Source organism: Atta cephalotes (assembly GCF_000143395.1).
Source record: "Atta cephalotes unplaced genomic scaffold scaffold00044, whole genome shotgun sequence".
NCBI lineage: Eukaryota > Metazoa > Arthropoda > Insecta > Hymenoptera > Formicidae > Atta > Atta cephalotes.
The window spans coordinates 650,295-661,985 of NW_012130108.1; the positions used below are offsets into that span (position 1 = coordinate 650,295).

Sequence of the window (11,691 nt, forward strand, 5' to 3'; positions counted from 1 at the left end):
CACTTTATCTTCTACTTTGTTGCGCGAGAACACTCTAAATACCAAGTGCATAATAAGTAGCCTCCACGCGCGCGCGCGTGTGTGTGTGTGTGTGTGTGTGTGTGTGTGTGTGTGTGTGTGTGTGTGTGTGTGTTATTTAGTGTGTAAAAATACCTACATATATACTTTAAATGTGTAAATATATTTGTTTGTTGTATAGAGTGTATTATTTTTACACAGAAAATTAAATACACATATGAAGCCATTTATTATTATCGCTTGCAAAAAACAATTTTTAATCAATTTTATCCCTTGAATTAAAAATAATAATCGACTTAAATTTTTCAGAATTCGTAGAATGATACCAAGGTTGCCACAAAACTGAAAATCAGAGAAATTAGGGAGTTATCAGGGAAATTAAAAATAATCAGGGAAAGGGCAGAGAAGTTTACACAGTTTTGGAATATTACCAACTTAACGATTAAAAATACAAACAGCGTTAGCAGCATTAATAATAATTGCTACATTACATTGCTACATTAAATTGCTCTTCTAACAAAATATTTGATGGTTTTCAAATCAGGACAAGAATAAAAAAAAATTTCAAAATATTGTTGAATGTCGGGATAAACCATGTGTTTGGAAATCAAGAAAGAATTATGGAATTTTAGGAATTTGTGACAATCCTGTGCCCTTGCAAAAATGAAAATAAAATAAAACTCGAAATAAAATCGCGCTTGTCGACCATGGGATAAAGTATAGTACAGAAGCGGAACGAGCTTTCCGTTTCCGGTGACCGATCGACCGACTACCCGTGCTCGCGTGGATTCCGCGATGGTCGCAGCCGAGCAAATTTCTCGTGTCGGCAATGTCCCCTAGTCCCATTATCTCATCCGTAAATCACTGCGTAATGAGTCCAACTTTCTGCGAGCAGCAAAGCTGTCTCTGGTGTGGAAAAAAAGGGAAACGAAGGAAAACAAGGATTGTGACGGGAACGATTGAGTTGCGGAGTAACGGCTGTGAGAGGATAGAAGGTATGTGAACGCATTGATAATCGCCTTCCCGGCTATACTCTGCGAGATTTCAAGGGGAATTGCAGCGAAAGACAAAAAGACAAAGAGAAAGAAAGAGAGAGAAGGAAGAGACGGAAAAAGAAAAAAGAGAGCGAATGCCTTTGGGGACATCGACGACGATGAGGGGATGAATTGAGGAGGAGGATGGCGAGCAAGCGCGTGGATTTTGGGTTGGTGGGTAGCAGGGAGAAGAGGGAGAACGCAGATGTGGGCCAGGTAACTAGGTCACCCTGACTGAGGGCATTGCTTTTACCGCCGCGCGACCATCCCTCTCCTATCCGGCCACCCCTCGTGCCGCATCACATCCCTGCTGTCGGTGTCCCGATCCGATACGACGACGAGGGCGACGACGATGACAACGACGACGACGACGACGACAACGACGACGACGAGGACGGCGACGACGACGGCGACATGTCCCCTTCGACAGGCAACTACCGCTTTCTTATTTACGATACGTCATCCTGTTTCATCCCTATCTCGCAGATGGGTTACTTCCTTCCTCGCATAGTTAAGGGGGGTTTTTTCCTCTACGATGCTTGCACTGTGACTTTTCCTTTTTCACGCCTGCGAGCCCCTCAATATCTCGTTTAATCCCTTTATGTTCTCGTTGTACTCGTGCGCAACGTACGGGAGGGTGTCCATCGCGGCATAAACGACGATGATTTCCAGAGAACGGGTGAAAAACTCTTTGAAAACAACACGATCAAGTTGCAGTTCTTATAACCGCAAAACAATTCACTTAGGAAACTTCGCTTTTGTCACATACACGGTGTTTTAAAAAACTCATAAGTTAACTGATAAGTTTATTCTCTAAATCTAAATCAGTGAAAGTTTAACTGGAAAAGAAAGGGAGTTTGAGCGTTATCTAATTAAAATATCGATATTTGCACGTTCCAATACCGTATACATTGAATTTTAACACATGTTAAAGATTCTATGTTTCGATCGATTTTTTTAGTTGAATTTCACTGTGACTAATGAATTTCACTGGAAGTAACATCAATCATTATTCATTGATTTAGATTAAGAGAATAAAATATGGAATGTATATTTTTAGCTCGTGTAATTTTTCTCGAGTATGACTTATGACCTCCACTTTTTAAAGTGCAAGATAGGACAGAGATAAAGAGGACAAAAAAGGGGCGCGGAGGAATGCTCGAGATTTCTCGAGAGAAGATGCTGAAGAGGCGCCAGCTTCTAAGGGCTAACAAGAGCCCATCTCGCCATTTTCCGGCTTGTACACGCGGGCGCGTGTTGTCCTCGCGCGAGAGACATTTCCTTTTGCGTTCGTTTCACATCGTGGACAACTCTATGGCGAAGTGGTACTTCGCGCGTGTTCATCGTGCAATAACCGCGTCATGATATAGCAACGCCGAATTAATACTTCATTTAGACTCCATTTATATGTGCATAAAAAGCGGCAAAATGGAGAAGATGAAAGGGGGGGTAAAAAGAGAGAACCGCATTTTTATTGCGTACAGAATATATCAACTTGTAGCGAGTCGAAGTTATGCTCTGGTATAACTGCGATCACATAGCTTTTTCCTAAAAAAAACATCAAGATTGCAACAGAAATATCACCATATGCGGTTTTCCATTGTTTAAAATATTTTTTTAGCGCCCTGCTAAAAAATTTTTTCATTTATGTATAATTAGACATACAAGTATATTTAATTGTGAAACAGTATGATACGAATTTAGACCAATGAGAATAAATCTGATTAAATATGAAAATTCGGTCAAAGCAGAATCATCACAAAAAAGTACTTAAATATTTTTATGTGAATTTTAAACATATCTGATTCTGCATGTTACGCGCTGAAATTTTTTTCAGTCTTGAAACGCCATGATGAGCGGAATTAAAGTAGTAATATCATTTTATTAACAAACAACTTAATAATCATTTTGATATTAATAAGTATTTTTATAAGAATTAATTACTTAGATTATTTAATTAACATTTATTTTTAATTAATATTTATATATTATTTAATAATTAGACGTTAACGAGAATCTTAAAATCTGTAAATAATTTATTGCGAAAATATTACCTCAGCAATTTAAATTTGGAACTCTCTATTTTTTTTATATATAAAAACTAACTATATATAAAAACTATGTAGATGCCCATATATGATTATGTAAATTTATATATAAACTTTAACACAGATTATGTATAAATATAATAACGTACAAGAATTATTATGTAGAGTTATGTAGATTAATATATCAATACATAATAAGTTTATTAAATTTATGTATAACTATATAAAAGAAACCAACCGTTATATAAAATTATATATAATTATAATAGATTATACATAATTATGTACATTTGTATATAATTTTACTTAGTTATATATGATTTTATGTGAAAAAATTTTTGTTATACTGGGACACAATTAAAGCCTTTCAAACAACGAAAATTTTAATTTTTAATCTCACCGAAACAAACGGTTCGTTATCGATTAGGCAAGATTACACGAAATGCCATCAGATTACATGATAACGATTGGTCCAGATTGCGCGGGTGGTCGAGGGCAGATGGATAGTAGAAATACTCGTTCTATCTTTCTTTGACTGCGGCACTGGAATTTTCCCGCGCCGATTACGTTGTCATTTCGTTATCCATTGTACCTTTGGCAGGATGCGAGGAATTTTTTTTATCCTAATTCTTGTACCCTTTTTGCTTTGCGACTCTCGGAATCACGAATTTCGGCATTTAATACATTTGCATTTCATCCGCGCACGAATTTAGCAATGACATATAACTGGTCTCCTGCAGCTTTCTAGCAAGAGATACAGTGTAACATAGTGATTATTTTACTTTTGTTTAACATTGGCAAACACAACAAGGATGATTTATTCTGTCACATTGTATCTGTTATCTGTATCTCTTGCTGGAAAACATCCGGAGTGTAGAAATTGAGAAATTTTGAAAGTTATTTACTTAAAATATCTTCTAAGACTATAATGTGAATACACAATAAATAGGAAATAAAAGTTCTAAATGGTCAAACTGGATCTTTAGTGCTTAAATAATTCGGTATAAATTTATATACTTATTATATCCAATCCTGCAAATTGCGCGTCAAGTTTAATTTTCAGTTGTCTTGAAATGAAATCCTAATAGAATTAGAGTAGTAATGTCACAAATTAAATTGACAAACAATTTAATAATATTGATACTTATAGATTATTCATATCTTGGAAAAATCTTAATAATCTGATAAACATCTTAAAACCTGTAAATAATTGCAAAAAATATTACCTCAACTGAGATTCGAATCTGAATCTTCTGTATTTCAAGCAGGTGTGCTTATTTATTTAATAGAAATATGTATATAATTATTTCTAAAACAAGAGTGTTTCTTTTAAAAATTATCGAAAATTGTAATTATATACATATTATAAATATAATATGATATAATAACGAGCATATTTTATTATAGTTTATTTTATATATATATAAAACATATATGCAGTTAACATAATTGCATTCTGCATAATATAGCAATATTCCGCAATATTCGCCTGATGCTTTTCTTCTTTTCAATTCTACTTTAAGTATGTCTTTGTTTAATACGTAGTTCGGAGTAGCTGAAACGAAGTTCCACGTCTTTGTAATCTTCAAGTGAATCAAACGTACTATGTAAAAGTATACAGTAAACGCCCTGTTTTCCACGAATTTCCAGTTTTCATGTAGGAACTTCGAGAAAGCTCCGATTCGAGAACTTTATTCGTGTTCACCCAGAACTTCAAAAAGATCCCGATTCAAGCTTGAAGCTTAAGATTAAAAAAAAAAATGAGATAAAAAGGAAATAAATTATGCAAAAATTCAGCAATAGAATCTCGTTAATAATTAGATAATATTCGAAAGAAACGGAGGGTGAGAAAGAGACGAATTGAAGTAATGAGAACAGATTAGAGATTGGCACGAAGTAGTTATAGAAGACTGAAACGAGGAGAAAGGGATGATAGGTACCGCATCTGTCTGGTTCGTACCATCAATGCAGATCGTCGGGTAGAAGAGAGAATTGGGTCAGTCGGCTTGGAGAGTACTTCAGGTGTAAGTACCTATCTTCCTACGTGGCGGGGCCACCCTGCCTATCCTCGTGCACTGCTCGAGAGGACTGCTGTAGCATTGAAGGTAAAGCGTATGACAAACTAATGGTCGCATTAAAGCAGAGACGTATGCTAATGCAACCGCAGTCTCAGTTCGTGTCATGCGAGAACTAATCTTAATTGAGTGAAAATTAAATAAATATATTTTATTGTCATTTGGAAAAAGAAAAAATTATTGTATGTTTTATGTGTAAAAAATTATTGTAATTTATATTTAAATTTATTTTTAAACTGACTGATAGTCAGTTTCATAGAACTGAAACAGTCAGTTCATAGAAAAATATTACTGTATTATAAAATATAAAAGAATTTCTGAACGATTACTGATCATTAATGATTAAACTATATAGTGGAAAATTTGTGTTGAATTTAACACATTTTACGTGTTCTAAATAGTTATCCAAATCTTTAATTTATAATAACACAAAATGAATAAAAATATTAATACAAAATTGTATAGAAAATAAAATTGACACAAGAATATAATGCTATATTGTGGAAACATATTTCTTCAGCAAAATTAACATTTATAATATGCTAAATTAATACGTATTTATTTTTTCCTTATTTATTCTAGAATTACATCTTAAAAACTATATTATTTTTATGTTATTTCATTTATTTACAAATTGTGTTATTTTAACAATGTTTAAAAAATGTTAAATATCAATTTAAAATATGTAAATAACATAATCAAGTTATGTTAAATTATTATATTCAGATATGTTATAATAAAAATTCAAAAATTTTGACGAGATTTTAACACAAGTGTAAGATACTTTTTATATTATGCATTTTCATATAGGCGATTTTAGAGAATATTAATACATTTTCGTGAACTGAAATTTTCATTATAATTTCAGTAATCACCGAATAATATTGTCGCCACTTTCTCCCCTCTTCTCCTCTGTATCATCGTTTGCATTTCCGCATTTGTTGTCCCGGTTATTTCTCATGCCTTCCTACCAAGCCTTTCCCTTTGCCATTCCTCGTCGACATCGCCATTATGGCGAATTGGAGCGACGCGACAGAAAGGTCGGAAATGAATCTTCGCTATCATGAAAAATATTTCTTCTCCAGTCTTATTTGACTTCTCTGAAGGGTTTCGACGTTTGATTAGTTTGATTAATTTATGTTAGCTAACTTATATTAGATATTTCTAATATTTTTGTGTGAATTGTACATTTTTCAAGCAATTTTACAATTTGCTTGAACTGGAAATTGTACATTTGTGGTCTTTTTTGTTTAATTATGTTGCTTATAATTTAACTTTGACAAAATAAAAAGAACTGACGTTCAGCAACATAAGATCGTGTGAGATATAGTATTTCTTGCATATTGCTCGTTGTAGAATATTTTCGTTCTAATAGTTCCAGCGAGTCAGAAATTCGTTACTCATTCAGCGCTCTTCACTCGAAAAAATTGCGTATTTCGATGATGCATCGTACATATGTGTGATACTCAATAAGGTCAATATTCATATCTCGTTGAATATCTCTCGAAAGTAATCGATATTCTTTTTTATATCGATTGCCCGAGGCTTTCGTGTTGAATTGATTTTTCTCGGTCAAATACAAGCACGAATGATGCCATTGCATAATTGGATCCACATTTTCCTCGCGAAGCAGGAATATCTGTTAATGAATTAAAGAAAAAAAGAACACAGCTGAGAGCTTTTAACATTTTATTTTAAAGCAACTTTTGGAAGCGCAGACCTCTAAATACTGTCACTCCTTAAATGTATTTTAAGAGAAATATCTTTCAATGGATTTGCAACGAAGTAATCTCCATATAATCCAGCAACGAAAGAGTTGGAGACATCTGAATTATTTATACTTAGCTTTTAAGAGATGGTGTAGAGACCTTTGGGACTTGAGTCTCTAAGCTTTGATTAGCTTGAATGTCGTCACTTTTAAATATATCTTAAATAATATTTATTATGCGATGCAATAAATTGCGCATAAGCCAGCGGAGCGAAATATTTAAAAAGTTGGAAATATCTACATTATTTATAGCTCGCTTTAAGAGGATGCAAGACCCCTCGGGATACGAAACTCGAAAGCTGTACTTCGGTTAGCCTATTTATAAATCCGACCCTCTATCCTAGCTTTGCTTATACTTTTGTTACAATACTGCTATTCTTTTATCTTCGGAATTCCCAGTGCGCAACGTTTTCCCAGCGGAAAGCGGCGACGCTTCAACCCTTGTCGCTTTTGATCTACTCCCCTTTTTCCAGTCGCGATCGCGAAATTATATTGCGAATTTAATAAACTCTGTTCAAGGACTACGCCAAAAGGTGGAGTCTATTGGGTGTTTCGAGAACGAATCATGTACCTCTTAATTATTATTTACATTCAGGCTCCCTGTGCGAGAAATTAATTGCGCCAATTGAAATGCGCTATTTGGTCCGTTCTCGCTCGGCAAAGGATTCATCCGGTGATTAATTGCTTACAGTCGGTTGAAAATCAAAAGGTTTCGATAAATGTCGGACTCGCGAGTTAAATTCGTGTCGAGGAGAGACGACAAATTTCGTTGCGGATCAAATTTTCTTTTCCTAGTATGCAGGATAGATCCATTAGAAACATGTCACACCTGTATATATCTCCCTCAGGGTTGGTTTAAAAGAAGAAGTTCAGAGTTGGATAACTTTGAAAGGTAGCGCGCATTATGCAAAGAAATTTTTTCGTCGGAACTATTTTATCCTTCATCCGAAAACAAGAATGTATCTGTTATTAATTCGCGTCCGTCTTTCCCTCACGATAGAATTATATAATTATGGGTTACCATAAAAGTAGAAATCAAAGAAATCAGAGAATTTTACAAAATTTTTGGAAAATAAAAATTCTTCGCTTTAAAGAAATTTGATATGCAATCATGTAGTTTTAGAATATTATCAACTTAACAATTAAATGCAAACAATGTCAACAATGTTAATTTACATTGTTATATTAAATTGCTCTCTCAACAAAATATTTGACAGTTTCCAAATTAGGATGAAAATACAAAAAATTTCGAAATATTGAAAGCATTAAGGAAAGTCATGAAATTTTGTCTGGAAATTAGAGAAAAACTATGGAATTTTAGGATGAGGAATTTGTGACAATTCTTGTGATTAGAGCTAATACTTCACTTCTTTTCACATTCTCAAATTTCGAGGGATGTTTCAGTATATATTTACCTCTGACTTTAGCCGTGTTTTGTAGGTATTCCAGGGACAACCTAGTGGTGAATAAAAGACCCGCACAGTCGGTATGTAATTATAGCATGCTTTCGGAAGGATGTGCACTTCATCGTGGTGTTCATATTTGAAGGTGGCTATGTGGGTCAGACACCGACATGCTTTATTCCGATTTCGTTAGCTGATCTCAAAGATCCTTGATATTTGACAAATAATCCTCGAAAAACGTGGCATGATCGTATAAAGCCGCCAGTCTGTCCCGCGGGAAGCAGCTAATTTTGATGGATATCTAGATCGACATCGACATCGACATCGATGCTGTGCCTTTTTCTTCTTCTTCCGCGGTGCCCTTTCGCCGTCAAGTTTCGTTTTATAAACGGATCTGACCTATCCAATGATCTCCTTGGGGACGTCAAACGTTGGAATCATCTCGCACGAGCTTTTACTAGAATTTCAAGCATATTCGATTTTCTATACAGCTTATAGTTTTTATTTCACCGTCTATTATGATAAATGCGAATGTATAAATTTGTTAGATCGATGATCTAGTAACAAAACTTATAAGCATTGTGATTCATTTTTTCGCAATGTTTTTTAAATCTTGTAAATTATAAAACGAATAAAATATACATTTATAAAAAAAAGTGTGTAAAATGATATAAGCAATATGTATAAAAATTACGTAATTTACAGTAAAAATATGTAAAATTATGCTACATCACACGTATTATATCTGCATTTTTATATTTATATATCAATAAAGTAAATTAAGAGAAATTGTACGTAATTTGTTTGCAAATATAATACGTAAATATTTTTATAAACTTAACTTTAAATTTTTTTATAAATTTACTTTTACAAATTATTTAATTACTATAAAAAAGATTTTATAATTCTCTTTACGTGTAATATATACTTTTAATATCGGATTCCAAAATTATATTATCCATTATAATTGCAATTTTTTACAATGTAGATTAGAAAATATTTTTGTTTTGCAAGAATAATAAAAGAGATTTATTAACTGAATCAAATAGATCCATTTTAAAGCAAATGCAAATTAGTACCTGAAAGAAATTATTATATTAATAATTATTTGCGTGTTTCAACATACAAATGCATTTTTAAGAAAATTATGTTTCTGACAAATGCAGGAAAGCTTCATGTTAGTAAGAAAATATATTAATTGAGAGTCTGGAGGATTAAACCTTAATGTTCTTTACGTTGTTAATTTATCCATTTTCCACTTTCTTATTTTATAATATTCCTTTCTTTGTAATATATGTAATATATCTTTCGCTTGCGTTAATTACACCTTGAATAGCTTGAGAAGATTAATTGCATAAAAGCTCGTATTAAAAGTCTCAACTGAAAATACAAAATTTTTTGCTGAACTTTTTTTACAAGTCTGCATTTTTTCACACAAAATAATAATGAAGCTAGTATACAATTTTTACGAACAATTTATATTATTATTACACAGAGATGTGAACTCTTGCAACTTTAATTGTGTACGTCTAATTATCAAAGAATTCCTATTATCAGAAATGCGTATTGTTTATCGCAACGTTTTATGTCCTTTAATTATCATTTTGTTATACAGAAGTAATTAGACAAAGTTTTATAGACCTTCTGTAATAAGTTATTAAGCTTTAAATCTTAAGTCGTTTAATTTAATTTTATTTCGTTGTTGGAGATATACATTATCTCTCTCGTATCTCTGCGTGTATATAATTAAATTGTATATTGTAAAAAAAAAAATTAATTCTAACGGTACATGATAATTCTGATTGCAGGAGGCGTATAGGAAATGGGTGTGCAGCTCCCTGGTGCCTTACTTTGCTCACAGGAGTCCGAAAGACATGAAAACCTTGGAAGGCAGCTGGACCGGCCCCAGATTAAGGCCCTGCCGATCCTTTTGCCAGACCGTGGAGCAACGTTGCCCCTACTTCCTTCCGGGCGATCGTGCCCCCGCATACCCCACACAATACGCCGGCGAACCCACTTTTCTTTGCAGAGGTAAAAAAAAGAGAGAAGAAAAGAGAAAAACAAGATACTCATAAAATAAGATAATAAGATAAACACCACAATAAGATAATCATCAAAAAATGTCAAAATTAGTCGAAGTATTCATTCGAAGTATTTCATTTTTTTTCTTGTTTAATGAGTTATTTCGAAAAAGGGTACAAATGTTCAGTTGGCACCCTGTTTGCTTCGTAAGTTTGCAAAGAATGGTACGAGATACAGGCAACCAGTATCCACGCCATTATCAGTCCTTCCTCTTGTTCACGACGATGATGAACGTTCATTTGGCGTTCACGTCGTAGCGTTAAGACCGCAGCACAGAAATTTGCATGAAGATACGCATAAATGATCGCCGTGGTGGAACGCCCTGCATAAGCTCCACGAAACAATGCGGACGTTTATACCGGGAGTGGAGACGTTTCGTACTCGTGTAAATTATTATTGCCTTATTGCACCACGCGTCACGCTCGTAATACGATCAATGACATTTCAGGCTCGCACCGTAATTTTCTATAACAAATTTTCCATAATATGAATTCTTTCAATTTTTATTCATTGAACTGGCGCGTATCTGCATTTTTTGAACGGATTTTTTTTCGCACTGTGTTGTCCCCAATAGTACGATACCGGTCTCTCACTATCTGACATTTTATCATTCTGCCAGCATGACACGCTTCACTGTCAGTCCCGGTCCCGTTGACCCGGTAATCTTGACTCTTTACGCTCAGTGCTATGGATATTCCGATACAATTGTATTATAAATCACAAAACGAAAGAGACAAATTTGAAATGTATTTATTAAGAGATTTATTAGCTCGATAATATATAACGGCATAATAATAGTTATTAAAACAATGAAACGATAATGAAAAGAATCGTTTCGCTGAAATATCAGAAAATTGAATTAGATACAGATCTAAAAATGAGCATTTTGTACTATTAAAATGAAATAATTATATAACACGTTAAAACTGGTGGCTAAAATTAAAACTTTTTGCAACATTGTCATCAACGCTTAAACGTTCTACATAATTATTTTGATGATCAAATAAAATTATTTTCAGATCTGTATCTAACCAATTTTTTAGATACTTCAGTAACCATTCTTTCTGTGAAGAGATAAATGTTTTAACATCACAAGAAGAACAATTTGGTTGAAGCATTTAAAGATTTAATTAAATATAGATTTGAAAATAATTTTATTGAACTGTCAAAATAATTAGTAAGACGCTCGAACTAGTTACTAGAATATCAAAACTTTTTGCACCATTATTCATCATACTTAAATATTTCCTCTCTCTCTCTCTC

At 33.5% G+C, this 11,691-nt stretch overlaps 1 protein-coding gene across 1 annotated transcript in view; it reads left to right on the forward strand.

The window, feature by feature from the left end:
* The window catches only part of LOC105622378, a 99,334-nt gene that overhangs the window by 83,312 nt on the left and 4,331 nt on the right, over positions 1 to 11,691 (forward strand). Inside the window, exon 2 of the mRNA XM_012203802.1 lies at positions 10,155 to 10,377. Coding sequence (XP_012059192.1) covers positions 10,155 to 10,377 — 223 coding nt within the window. The remainder of the gene's footprint in view (positions 1 to 10,154; positions 10,378 to 11,691) is intronic.